General features: G+C 35.3%; 1 protein-coding gene across 2 annotated transcripts; it reads right to left on the reverse strand.

Moving 5' to 3' along the window:
- Positions 1-7,248: 7,248 nt before the first annotated feature.
- On the reverse strand, positions 7,249-9,030 carry LOC132791079 (beta-1,4-glucuronyltransferase 1-like). Of its 2 annotated transcripts, XM_060799880.1 has the most exons (4): positions 8,430-9,030; positions 8,238-8,369; positions 7,882-8,185; positions 7,249-7,819 (listed from the first exon to the last, which is right to left on the reverse strand). In XM_060799880.1, exons 1-4 carry the CDS (start codon positions 8,942-8,944, stop codon positions 7,646-7,648), a joined length of 1,125 nt encoding a protein of 374 aa, XP_060655863.1. In that variant the 5' UTR covers positions 8,945-9,030; the 3' UTR covers positions 7,249-7,645. The 2 variants fall into 2 exon arrangements, with proteins under 2 accessions (XP_060655863.1, XP_060655855.1); XM_060799872.1 differs by having other exon boundaries at positions 7,252-7,819; positions 8,238-9,029.
- Between the last annotated feature and the right edge of the window lie 5,635 nt (positions 9,031-14,665).

Consider the following 14,665-nt stretch of genomic DNA (forward strand, 5'->3'; position numbering starts at 1 on the left):
TTATCATTGTCTCTAATGGAAATAAGACTATATCCAAAATGTTTTAAAATAAATTTCCAAGTTATGTTATACCAGAATATGTATGTATGTATGTTATATAATACCTTTTGACTAATTTAATTTCAACAAATATTATTCATTTGTTTGTTTTTAACAAGAATTGCGTTTAAGCACATATTTGCACTATTGCATATACTTTCTGCAAATAAATATTATTATTACAGTACAAAATATAAATAAAAACAATCTAAACTTGATCAATAATTTTAAAATAATTCATCAAACAAACTTGCAATACTTTTCAATTGTATTAAGATTTAAAATTGTGTTTGTAAAATAAAAGAATTTTAGATACAAATAAATATTAAATTTTTATTAAAGTTATGTTTACCTAACCTAACCTATGTTTATTTTTCATTAAGTTACTTTTTTTTAATCAAAGTCTGTGTTTCATTAACATTTTGAAATTCAATCGCAACGCGTCTCTAATTTGTATCTGTGCATTATTGCAGATCTTGAACTCTGCTCCAACTCTATCGGATATGCACGTATGTATGTATATGTATACCATATGTACTTAAATATAGTCCACTGTTGGTTTTGTGCTGCGTTCATTTTTATGCAACTGCCAACTTCATTTTGTGCTGCCTGTTCAGTGTGTGGTGTTTATATATAGTATTTCAGAGTGTGTGTGTGCAATGCTGCGAAGTCGCATAAAATTTTACAGGTTTTTATTAAAATGTGTCATTGTGGGAGAGAGAGAGTGTGGGGGAAACTCATGAAGTCGCATGCTGGCTAACTATGGGATATTACTTGAACTTTTGAGCATAGAGTGTTTGCTTAAAGTTTCCGCAAAAGGAAAATCGCCATGAAAAATGCATAGAAAAGTTTGCACATTACGTGGCCCTTAAACACTCCCTCTCTCCAGCTAATGAAACATAATCATTATGCAATAATTAGCACGTACTAAGCCACAAATACCCTCCGACAGCTGAGGGACTGAAACAAGTTGAACAGTTGTCCCCTCAGTTTGGCTCAGCTCATCGCAGTTCCCCCATGCTGTGTCAGGCTGAGATGCTCGTAAGCTGCTTCGAATCAAGTTGTAAGCAGTTTACGGGGCGTGGCCCGGAAATCTCGGTCAGGCGAACGTAAAAGCAGCTAATAATGTAAACAACTTACTGGGGACGGGGCGTCAAAAACGAGAAGAAAGCTCACAGAGTTCTCAGACCTGTGACTAAGGCCTGTGCCGAGGATGTTTACTTGTTAAGTCCTCCATTATGTTGCTTGTTTTTGTTTTTGTTTTGTTATTGCTGGTCATTCGCAGCTGCTCAGGCGTATAATTATGACAATTGCTGTTGTGTTTATGCGCTTCGTTGATTTCTGAGGTGGCAACCGAAGGCGACAACTGACGAGCTTTGAGCACTTGTGATCAGAGTTGATTGCAAATAACAATACCTAATTTACTCAGCATGACTCGGGTACTTTATTTATATTAAACATTAAATTATACTAACATTTTGAGTTGCATTTATGTTTATATTACACAGCAAAGTTATTCATCGCAGTTAATTAATTTCGACAATTATAATTGCGCATATTCGTTTAAAATGGATTTTTCAATTTGAACTCGACATTTAACTCGCTCAACTTTCTGTTAGTAAGCTACTAATTTTGTATTCGCATTCCAAAACTATTCGCGGCAGACTTTTAATCAGTTTTGAATGGCTGTACATGGCGTATACTTAATATATGCACGGCATATTGCGCATACGCCACCGCATTCAAATGCCATCGGACCGCGAGCAATTTGTGGCGCAGACTAAGTGCAATTTAGTTAATTTAGCACTTGATTAACTTTGGAAACGAAGTAAAAAAAATAAAAAACAAAGCAGAGGAAAAATAAAAACCCCAATTGAAATGTGCATTGAGGCCAGTGCCTGTCGGAAAAACTCAAACTCAACTAGAATTTTTATGTTTTTTTCTTGTTGTTCTGTTTAGTGGTATTTTTTTAACTGGCTGGAAAAAGTTTTAAGCAGCGCTCGTGTTTGTTAAATGTTGGCTGTTTGTTTGTTGTTGGTGATGGCGATGGCGTTAGCGATGGCGTTGGCGTTAGAGTTGTTTATATGTGGTCAACATAGCGAGGCAGACAGAGAGAAAGGCATGGCTTCTGAGAAATGGGGGAGTGACTGAAGAAGCGAATTACGAGGCTAGAGTACTAAAATTTGATAATAACACGTTAAGCTCTTGTTGGGTAAGTATCCACGGAGCTACGAGTTTTATCGACAAACTAAACAATATATTGATTAAATAGGTTTAGAAGTTTTAACTTTTCTTAAATAATTTTGATAATAATTAATTTGAAATTTGCGTTCTGGGTTTTCAGTACTTCAATAAAGTAGAGTTGTTGTTGTATTTTATTAAATTATTGTATATAACTTTGGTGTAATTTATGAATATTCATTTGTAATCTGTGTTGTAGATATTTAGCACTTAATGAATATAGAGTTGTGATTACATTTTGAATTAAAATATATGTTATAAATACACATACATATAGTTTAATATCTTCATGGCTGGCGACATGTTTGGCAGCTCTCAAGTTCTTTCCTGTTCCCCTATGCCAAAACAAATTTCCGTTGTTGTTTGCCAAGTTTTTGCTTTGCAAAGAGGAACCCAGAGGAGGCTTCTCCAACTCTTCTCAATAATTGTGTTCAGCACTCAAGAAATAAATACAAATTCATAAATAAAATGTCGACGCGCCGCCCCACACTTGGCTCGTTCAACGAAATACAATATAAAATATGGTAAATAAATGGCAAATACTTTCTGGTTTGCGGCTTCTTGACACATTTAACGATAGGCCAAAGGGCGGCAGAGGCGCCTTGGATTTGCATTTGGTAATTGAATTTTGTTTTGCAATTTATTTGTCGCTTCTTTCATGCCAAGAGCACAAAGGAGTATATGTATTTTTATAAACAAAACATACCTTGAGTCAACAAACATACACACACACTCTCAAAAAGGCGGTCAAGTATTTCCTTTGCGAGAAGCTCTACAAATATGCTTGACTCTAAGTGCCGGTTGCTTTCAAGGTTTTTGATTTATTTTTATAAATCAAAGTAAAAATATATGTACACAAATGTGGAATTTATGATGAAGTACTTACTCTTAAGTTAAATACAATTTTGATTTTTATTTAATGTGAGCTTTAAGTAATTTTCGAATATATTTTACAACATATTTTAGACAAGCTTTTCCCTCTAAATGAACGGAAAATAATAATAATATTAGTGAGAAATAATAAAACTGAAATAGAGCATTGAAACACTTCTTAAAAATCATTTCGTAATTGTTATCTTTCTGGCGAATTTCTGTTATGTATTAACGACTTAAGCCATGAAGTTTGCTCGATTCACAAGATTTTTAGTATGGCCAGCAGAGCAAGACATAAAAGTAAACACGCTCTTACGACTCTTACGGTGAGGACATACTCGGATATACAAGTTGAGGCGTCGCTTCGCTTCTTTAAGTGTCTGTAACTCATCCTGGACACGCAGTGCAGGCCGCTCGTTTTGTTAGCTCGTTGCACTTTTCAAAACGTGTTGCAATTTGTGTTAAAAGCAGTCCATTTTTATGGTATTTCCCTCGCACACGGAGAAAGAGAGAAACACACACGTGGGATATTGAAAGTTGATTTTTACGATAATGTGAGAAAACTTGACGTGGGTCAAGTGAATGCTGGACAGCTCGTTAAACGAGCTCTAGGAGTGGCCGGACGACTACTTTAAACTCCATTAAGTCATATTTACGGCGTAAGTTGCTAAGGATAGCTGCGAAAAGTGTTAAAGCCATCCTTAGAGTAGAGTAGAGAAGCAGCAAAGCCAAAAGAAACCAAATGAAACGAAAGTAAAGCGAACAGAACAGAGCAGAACAGAACACCAGAACTGAAAGATAATAAAAAGTTGCCGCAGCTCATGATAATAAAACGTACAATGCTCGCGGCACGTGCTGCCTCAAATGGACACGCAACGCAGCCTGGACACGAACCAAGGACTCTCGCACCACGCTTAGCTGTTGCCTGTTGACATTCCTCTTATTGTCTTCCAAATAGATTTCAAGCAATGTCCAAGCTATGTGAAACGCCCGCAGCAATTTGTTGCTGAATGATGTGTGAAGGGCATAAAAATGCTCAGCATGCAGCAACGACTGGCGGAGTCCGGAGATGGAGATAGAGATGGAGGGATGATGCTAACTACTATGAACTAACCAAAGGGATGCTGATAAAGTATACAACGGGGTACAACAAATAGCCAGCGACGTCGCTGATAAACGTGTTGATAGTTGATAATAAGCAGACACTGTCGTTGACAGCAAAGCAGTTGATTGGCATCTGGGGAAACCTTAAGAGATGCTTTAAAATTTTAAATTTGATGTAGGATGAAGTGGGAAAATGTAAAAATAATATCCAAGCAGAATAATTTTGCAACGAATAAAATTTGTAAGTTAATAAACCACGAATAGAAATTGGTATCTGAGAAACGCAAAATATTATATAAAGAGAAAAGAGATCGAGAGGAAATTAAAAGTTACGCCATTTAAAATACAACGTCCAATGCAGCAATGTAGAATAAAAAATAAATGTGATGTTGCAGAAAATAATAGAAACGTTGAATTTTGTACGAAAATGTAACTTTTGTGAATTTCAATGAATTGGCTAAAATTTCTAAAATATCATTTTAAAATTCAAGAAAATTGCTCGATTTCTGAATTTGATTAAAATGAATTTCATTTATATGCTGTTGGCAATCATACATAACTACATTTTAAAACATAATATGAAGAATGAAACCAAAATTTAAAAAAAATAAAATGTACATAAATCTATTTTTTCCTGATTACAATTAGAATATTCCAATACTGAAAAATATTTAAATCAAATTTATACCAAGAAAAATATTTGCATATTTTTATGTTGAGCCTCACAGTGAAGGAAGAAAAATATCGGTTTCAGAAATGCTTGTGAAAACCGAAAGCCACAATTGGAATATTTTAGCAATTTGATTTTCAATTATTTGTTGACACTTTGCAAGGCAAATGGCAAAACAAAAGTTAATTTTATTATGCCTGAAACTTCATATTTGTTTCCCAGTACTTTCCAATTTCCCCCCGAGTGCTGCTGCAGCGTCTTGTTTACAAGCAGCAAAACTTTCGCCTTCTCGTAGCTTCGAAGCTGTCTTCATCGGCGTCGGCTGCGTCTTCATGCATTTTTGCACTTTGTGGGCAGACAGGGCGTATGAATAATTAAATATGTGAATACAGACACACATACACACTGACTGCACGCCCTCACACAGACAATGCGAAACAGAGACGCTGCACACACGCACGCACTCACATACTTGAGGCTGCACTTTGTTTTTATGCTCAACTACTTTTTGTTTTAATGCCTGCGCTGCCTGTGGGCTTTGTTTGGTTTTTGGGAAAGGCTTTTTCATTATTTCATCATTTGCATTTCTCATTTTCCGCATATCCCTTCACACTTATGCATGTGCAGTCTTTAATGAGTGCGACTTTGAGCTGAACTCTTGCAGCCCCTCAAGCCACGATAACCTTCAGAAGCTGAGGTAACACAAAGAGAAGCTAAATTTTGGATTAATTTTTAAATCCACTTTTCATCTAACACATCTTGTTAGCCTCAAACATGTGCAACACCCACAAAGGAATATTTTTATGCTGCCAAAGTTTGACTGAGAACTTCAGCAGAATTAAAAAATTTGGCACAATTAATATCAGATTCGTAATTTATTTAGGCAAGCTTTAAAAACGAAAAAGTAAATTATTGGATTGCACAAAAAAGTAAATACAAATACCACTTTTATTTCTATTTTTAGGTGATCAGAATTGAACCATATTACTACTGGTAATATCTTTATTTATAGCCATGCTCGCATCACATGTAAATCTATAAAAATAAAGCTCTTTTTACAGACTTAAATGTGCGAGTGAAGCACGAGAATGGCATTCAAATCGCTGTATTCACCTTTAGGAAAACTCATCTAATTGTGGGCATTGTGCATTCGAACCTTTTGTTGTTAACGTGTGTACCGATTGCTTTGTATGCTGAACGCAGCGTTGAAAATTTGCACAACAAAATCTTCATAATATAAATGGAAAAGCAAAGAAAGCGGGTGAAAAAATGAAAATAAACGATTTGAAGAGTATATGCAAATAAAGCTCAGCACAAAAAAAAAAAAAATAACGAACCCCTAACAAGATTTTGCCCAACAAAGCAAAGGGCAAACCAAGAAACAAGGCTACGTGTTTGGCGTCAAAATGGCCAAAACAATGAAAAAAAAAAAAAAACACCAATAACAGCAACAACAACAGCATGAAGGTATTGCAAGAAAAGGGCGAGACGGTGAGATTGGGAAAAATTAAGGCGAAATGCGTCGCTCAGCGTTAATATTAACTTTTCTGCTCAGTTTCCTTTGCTCTAAACTTTTAGCAAAGTTACGCGCCGCCCATTTTTTATGCTTTGCATTCTTTTCCCCTTCCTTCATTTCCCCGTTCTGAAAAGAAAGATAAAGTAACGGTAGAGACAATGCGCTGCTAAGAACGAGTAAATGGGCAAATGTTTTCTTTTTGTTCTGTTACCAATTTTCTGTTTATTTTGCTGGTCATGCATAAAATATTAAATTATTAGTTGTAAAGAGCAGCCGACTTTGGGCTCGATACCCTGTAAACGAAGTATTGGCTAAGAATGGAAGAATTTAATTTTCAGTTAACATATTTTAAATTTGTTGAGAAAGAAACTTTAGAATACATTTTCAAAAATATTATTCTTCTTCTGATTAATCCATATTTTTGTTTAACTTATTCCTATAAATTATAAATAATGAGTATTTATTAGTCACACATTCGAATGTAGACCAACTCGAGTTGTTTTTACAAAGTTCATTTTGTTGTTGAACAAAATTCGCTTTGTATGCAACCGCAAATAAATTAATGGAATTTCGTGGTATTTTTTAAAGAGGCTCTGCGGTAAATATTCAAAAGCTTTTGTAAATAATAATGCAAAACACAAAAGTGGAATATAATTTAAGCTACTTATAACTGTAAATGATGTGTCAAACTGTTGATTATTTACTTAGTAAGTGGCTAATTACAGAGGTTGAAAGTTGTTGAATAATATATGTGAACATAATTCTGTGCAATCGAAATATTCATTTCAAAGCAGCTGAAAATATATTTTATTAATATGAAATTCACATGAATTTTACAAAATAATAATATAATTTAAAAAATCAATTGAGCCAACTATTAAATTATATTATGCTTTTAATATACTATAGAGAAAAGCGACTATCTGATCTACTTTTAATATATGGATTGGCTACTTATCACGCTCTTTTTGAAATGAAAAATGAGTCCAAAAATGCGACTGAAATAGTGCGCCGCTAATGGCATTAAGAAGAGGATAAGAAACGAAAAAAAGGCGAATAATAAAATGCACTGCCAAAAGCGAGAGGCGTCAAGAAGCAGCCAGACAATTTGATTAAGTGGCATCTAATGGAGTTCGACTCTGACTCGGTATCTACGACTTATAGCTTTATCTTCAAGTTTATGCCACTAAAAAAGGAGTTCTCTATGCCAAGACATTCATTTTGATTACTTCGCGAATGTGTTTTTGTTCAATGGTAGACAGAATTCTATCAGCGACATCTGTAGAGACTTCAGTTTGCCAATTCGATTGGCGGCGAATGATAAAAGAGCCGTCGAGGACAACAAAGTCAAAGCCAAGGCCAGCGAGAACTTGCATCTACAAGGAAGAATAGAAAATAGTTTAAAAATTGTTCAAAATTAAAAAAAATGTATACTTACCTGCATGAAATTTGAATCACTTGTAGAATTTCCATATCGCTGATCATAAAGTGGCTCATAAGCATTGCTGCTTATGTAGACAGGACACAGCTGGGGTTGGTCAGCGACAGAGTATCTTATGATATCGCCATCTCTCACTGGATTGCCTAGCCAGGGCCTGAAATTGTTCAACTGCTCTGTTTCAGAGGGAGATAATGTAATACTTCCATTGAGATATGGCTTCAAGCGTATCTTGAGATCGGATTTGTATTTTGGGAGCGTAACATCCTCTCCCATCGGTGGAAAAACAGGCAGGCAATATACACTAAAACGAGTATTAAATACCATTAAAACAATCAGATCGATTTGCTACTGACCTTTTTTGCGTCTTGAAGGTCGGTTGCAAATGCACAAATTGCAAAAATTTGATAGCAAGATTTCGCGTAGGCAACATTCCAGGCTCCAGAGCAAGCACATAATAAGTTTGAGCATTGAGTCGAGCTACGTTTCTTAGAAGATTTAATGGATACTTAGTGGTTAAGCGATGATTGGCCAATGTTGTGCCATACTTCGTTTCTTCGTTACTGGATCGCCGACAACTAAATCCCTGAGGGCGTTTCGAGCTAATGCGATATAACAATTGTGGCATATGCTTATCGTGGAATACCAACTGCATGGAGATCCAATGGGGCCAACTTAATGAAAAGACCGTGCAGTACTTTATATAATACAGACTTTCCAGCAGCTGTTCATAATCATTCTCGCCCACATAGACAGCTATGCTGATCGGAGCACTCCAGCGAACTAGCAGCCACTTCATATGATTAAAGTCCCGGTAGGTGCCGTGTGTGGTAAGTGTGAGACTCATGTTTCCTTTCAAATTTGTCTTGGATCGCATAAAATTATTGTAAATCCAATAATCTCCATTCTGTTCTAGCTGTAAATGTGGCCTATTAAAGTAAATCGAAGGAGCTGACCTCTTAGTCTTGTGCAGCTGAGAGCGTGTTATGAACAATATCAAAACTAATCCAATGGTGGTGATAAACAGAATTTTCAGGAAACCCCTTCTATATACAGGCAGCATTTTCTAATTATTTTTCCTTATTTTCAATCGAATTTTCCATGTGTGAAGTATGACATTATTCCGAAGGCAGTTGTGTATCGTTTGTATTAATAGAGTTGAGATAGTATCATTAACTTTTAATATATAAATATAAAAAGTATTTATATTATTTAATTTGTCAATAAATTATGAAGTATTATTTGTAGTAAAGATCACAATGAACTCTATTACTTTTAATTTTGTTAAAGGTTGACTTAGCTGAAAAGCCTTAATTCTAATAGTATCAGAAATAATCACAGATTTATGTTAAGAACAGGGTATTGATTAATATGTAAAATATTTTAATTGATTAATCCGTTCATTTCAATTGACAGATGAACTTTTGATTTTCTTTCAGAATTACAGATTTTATAAGTCGCTGTTATAATAATATGAAGACTAATTATTTACTATCAGCAAAGATATTTTTATTGATAAAATGCATGGCAAATTTTTGGAATATCCCACTACATTAGTGCATTTACTTCAATTTTTGAAATAGTTTGAAGTTAACAGAGTTTAAAGCTCCCAAATATAATATTATTGAATAATGATAGATTATGATTAAGGCAAAACACTGTGTTTAATTTTCAAAATGTGACACTTTTGTATCCCATTCATTTTAATTTTCAAGAGAACCTTTTTATTGTGTTTAGGTTGTTTAAATCCAATTGTAATATTATAATATGATAAATAATCATAGCCTAGAATTTATGGCATATAGTTCCCAATTATGTGCAGCAATGGTGGCGTCTAAATAGATAACATTTACCTTTAAATGACACAAATAAATCATCAGTTCGACTAAAACTCTGTATGCCCGCTTGGAATCACATTGCATGCCGCTCTGTCATCATCCTGGTGGCCATTAATCATGTGGCTACAATCATTCCATTAGCAAAGCCGTCGCCGTTGAACGCTCAAATAGCTGCCACACTTTATTCGAAGCGTTGTAAAGCGAACATTTTGCAAAAGGCGAAGGTAATTGCAATTTTTGCACGGCGGACTTTTATCACTGGCTCGCTTTCACTTTGCATACTTTACGAGTCCTTGGAATGCAGAAGTGTTTGGAATCCAAATGCAGCAGCATAGCTAACGCTGGCATCTTTTTTTAATTAGACCAATATGAGATGTCCACATAAATTTGTCCAAGGAATTTAGATGGCATTCCAGTTTTCGTTTGCAGGGGCTTGATGATTTTTTATGCTACGCTTCCCCAAACTTAGCGACCATTTATGATTAACATTGGGCAAACATGCAATGCTCGCTGCCTGTCATTAGGGCTGCAGGACTTGTCAAGATTCGCCTCCCTACCTTAAGCTTCCCTTGGCCCGCAGCTTCTGCTTAGACCGGGGCATGGCACTGCTACTCTCGGTAGTTTTCCACACCGTTTTCCGGCCTGCCTGTCTAGCGAACATTTGTCATTTTCTCGACTGACAAGCCAAGCCATGCACATTGGCAAATAGTTAGCCTATTTTCTCTTTTTTCCACTTTTTCTATTTTTTTCTATTTTTCTTTTTTTTTCTTTTGCTTAGCTCGTTATGGTTGTAGGTGTGAAATTATAAATTTGCTGAGAATTTATGAGGCTATTTTGCAGTTACCACTAGGCAGCTGGTTATTGCTTTTGGCATGACAAGCAGCTGCCTCTGTGCTGCTTCTATCAGCAAATTATTAATATACATGTATGTATATATTTATCTAACAGTTGGTAATGAAAGTGCTAAAAATACTTTGATCAATTCAAATGAACGCAGAAATTGGCTATTTTATTAAAACTTTTATTTGAATTTAGTATTTTTATATCTGCTATCGATAGCTTATTATAACTCTGTGCCCGCAGAAAATATAATAAAAGACTGAAGGAGGCACCTGTGTTACTATGTTATAAATGATATATATTTTTTATATAAGTTTTTTTAGGAAAAACTTTTGTATGGCTAAAAACACCTACTGAAAACGGGTCTGACCTGCTTTGACCTGCTTTCGGGTAGATTCTGAATGTAGCATTATATCTATATTTTTGTATGTTTTTTAATTTTTTTTGCGGTATATGAATTTGGTATAATTTTAGAATATGGTGTTGTTTGAAATCGGTAACAACTATCTAACAAAGATAGCAAACTCTACTTGCTTTGATATCACTAAAAAATTGATTCTTAAATTTTAGGCAGTTTTAAAATGTTGGTACAATACTTACATAAGAAACAATGCAAAGTAAATAAATATACACAAGTAAGAACTCTACAGTCGAGTGCGTTCAACTGTGAGACACTCGCTACCCATTTTGAATAAAACCATAATATTGGGGTAATATTCTCAAAATATACCAAAATAATATACCACCAAAATACTAAAAAATATGTAAAATTGTATATTTGGTATATTGATGTGGTACTACATTCATGATATTCTATAGAGTGCAAAATATACCAGATTGTCAGCCAAAGCATATAAGACCCCTAGTAACTAAGCATTTTTCCCATCCAGAAGTATATCTTTAATAACTTCAGCAATTTTTATCTGATCGCAAACAAATTTTCAGAAATCACAACAAATATAGTTATTATTATATATACCATGGGAAAAAATAATAGCTCTATCTCTTATAGTCTCTGAGATCCAGTGCTTCATACGGACAGACGGACATGGCAAGATCGTCTTGGCTTTTGACGCTGATCAAGAATATATATACTTTATGGAGTCGGAGATGCCTCCTTCTGCCTGTTACATACATTTCCTGATGGAACAAAAATATAACATAATACTCTTCTTTTGCGCGTTTTTCCATCTGTTAATTGTGAAAGTTATATGCCAACTTTCAGGTGAAATGCGAACAAAAAAAGGAGGAAAAGTGAATGAAAATTAAACTCAGATGCCTTGTAAAGCCGCGTGAAAAATAGTGAGAAAAGAAATTTAATAAAATGCGCAAAATGTTGAAATACAATAAGAGCGAATAAAGCGAGTTAAATTTTTGGCAAACAATATTTGAAATTTGTGTGCTTTTGTGCTTTAATATTCATTTAATTATGGCAGTAAAAATGATGGCATTTGTTGTATATTTTAGTGTGCTTCACTGGAAATTAGTTAGTTAGTCTAATTAATGACCAACCAAATGGGTTTTTATCATGCACAAATTAGTTGCCTCTCATAATAATGAACTATATGCAGGAAAATGCATTTCCGTGCCAAAGCAAAAAATACAAACAGAAAAATAGACAACAATTCAATAAATGCCTCTGGCTGAAAATCATTTCGTTTATATGAAATTACACAAATTTGCATAAATATTGTGCAGAACTCATAATCAGAATTCTAACACAAAACGTTTGTCAGTAATTGGGATTTCACAGGCAATTGAAAACAATTACTTAACATCCTCTGATAGCTATCGCATTTCCAACCCTCACTATGAGAACCGTCCAAACCACAGAGACGTGAAGAACAACAATGAAAGTTGAGGTCAAAGCTGACATAATTGGCCTGTTAGCTGTCGGTGTCGGAGCGTGTTAAAGTTTCACCTGGTCGACACGTACATAGGCAACGCTCTTGAGACGTTCTTAATTAATTAATGTTCATTAACAACTGTAACTGTAACTCGAGGCAACGCTTTGGACACTTTGGACACAAATCAAATGCTCTGATTGGCCCCAACAAACGGACAAGCGGAGCCAACTTTTGCCCAGTGGAATCTTTTTCAAACTCATTAGGTAACAGCCTCCCAAGAAATCCCAACTGAAATCAGACGTTGTTAATAATGGTTAATTACGTGTTTAATTATGCATGAGCACCGCTCACCACACCGCTGCCATCTTCATTCGAATCCCATCTAGAAGTCGTCCTTTTTTCGCCTGCTTTTCTTCATGAGCCTCTGGTCGAGGGCCTCAACGGAAGTTGACGCTCAAACTCTCGTTAATAAATTATGTAAATTGTAGGCGCAACAATCTCTCATTCTGGCAAAAATGGAAATTTATGCATGGAACTTATCAGAGAGAGGGACTAATGGTTTGGCAAGTGTCTTAAGCTCAAGCGGAAGTCAAGCTCGAGACAGTTATGATTGTCCCCCTAGTTGTTTTTATTGAATTAAATGCAAATTAACATTCATTATTAAATGGCGCTGCTTGAAGTTTGGCATTTAAAAGTGTCTTATTAATAAAATCATAAATAAATTATGCTTCTATGCAAGGAACTATATCTTTAACTTTAACTTGAGAATCTTTTTTGTGAAGCTTTGAAGTCTTGTTTTCATTTCCTTCGAATTTCCCACAACTTTCAACACTTCAGTAACGTGGCTAAACTCAACTGGTCAACTTTTACTTTCGCAGATAAACAAGTTGACCTTCAACTTTGTCAGCAACTGTTTAAGTTCTCGTACAACTTTCCATTCTCGCATTGTTTTCATTACACCTTGAATATGAAATAAAAAACATACAAAAGGAAAATAGCAAAATAAATATCACAATGTATGAAAAAACAAACTGCAAATACAAATCAAAAACTTCGGTAAGAGTAAGAGTAAGAAGTTTCTATTTAATTTTAATTAGAAAAGTTTCCAACTTAAATTCAACTTGCATGATGCATTTTCTTCGCTACGCTTTTCTTTTCCCTCTCCATTTTTTTCTTTTATGATTTTTGGCGAAATGAAAGTAAAACAAAAGTTGAGGAAATGTCTAAAAGCGAAAGTAAAATGAATTTTAAATCTCTGGCTTCAGCATGGATAAAACTGTAACCAAATGAAAGCAAACTGCAACAAAGAAGCAAGAAAAGTTCTTTACATAAATTGAGGCTAAATAGCTTCATCGGCACTTGCAATATTTTCCCAACACACTGAAGATTATTCAGTTTCTAACAAATAATAAAGAATAGGCAACGTTTACATTTCCAAGGATGTTTTCTGGGGCTTCAAATTTGTTGGCGTTGTCACTGATTTGACTCTCACAGCCCCATTTAAAGGTAAATCCAGTTTGTGCTTGACTGACTCCGGCGCTAAGTTGACCACTCGCATCAACACCTCATCAGGATCAGGAGAGCAATCAGAGTCATCAGTGCAGTGCTTTTGCTTGTTTATGTCCGACAATGGATGATGCTGCCGTTGGTCTTCTCAAGTGACAGCACAGTAAAATTGTGCTACCAAAATTGACAATACGTTTGCCGAGTTGCAGCTAGATCTGCTGGCTGCTGACTGTTGGTTGCTGGATAAACGCGGAGGCAAAAAAGTGAAGCTGTCCCGGGGCCAACTGTCAACGATAACCGGCAATCGTCCTGGTAAATTGGAACGTCCGACTTTCGCAGGGACTCGCCAGTGTCCGTTGGGCAAATCAAATAACAAATGATTGTCCCCAGCCGGACTGAGAACTCGGACTGTGATTGGGTAGCGACTGATGAGTGCCAGCCACGCGAGAAAATCAAATGAAAACCAAGTTTCATTGTTTTGTTGTTTTTTTTCTTTTTTGTTTTTTGGTGCGCTCCGACATTGAAAAGATTTATTATGTGGACGAATGTTTGCATTGCATTTCCATTTTCCATACAGCACAAGTGAAATATATAAAAAAAACATATTGATCCTTTCATTGTGATTTCACTTAAGTTAAATTAGCTTAACGCTCAGTTGGGTATTGTGTGAAGAATTATGAATTTCAATTTCAATTTCAGTTTTTTCGAGTGCCAGATGTGATAAGACTGCTTTTGTTTCAAGCTCCCAGTGAG

Source organism: Drosophila nasuta, chromosome 2L (assembly GCF_023558535.2).
Source record: "Drosophila nasuta strain 15112-1781.00 chromosome 2L, ASM2355853v1, whole genome shotgun sequence".
NCBI classification, from domain to species: domain Eukaryota; kingdom Metazoa; phylum Arthropoda; class Insecta; order Diptera; family Drosophilidae; genus Drosophila; species Drosophila nasuta.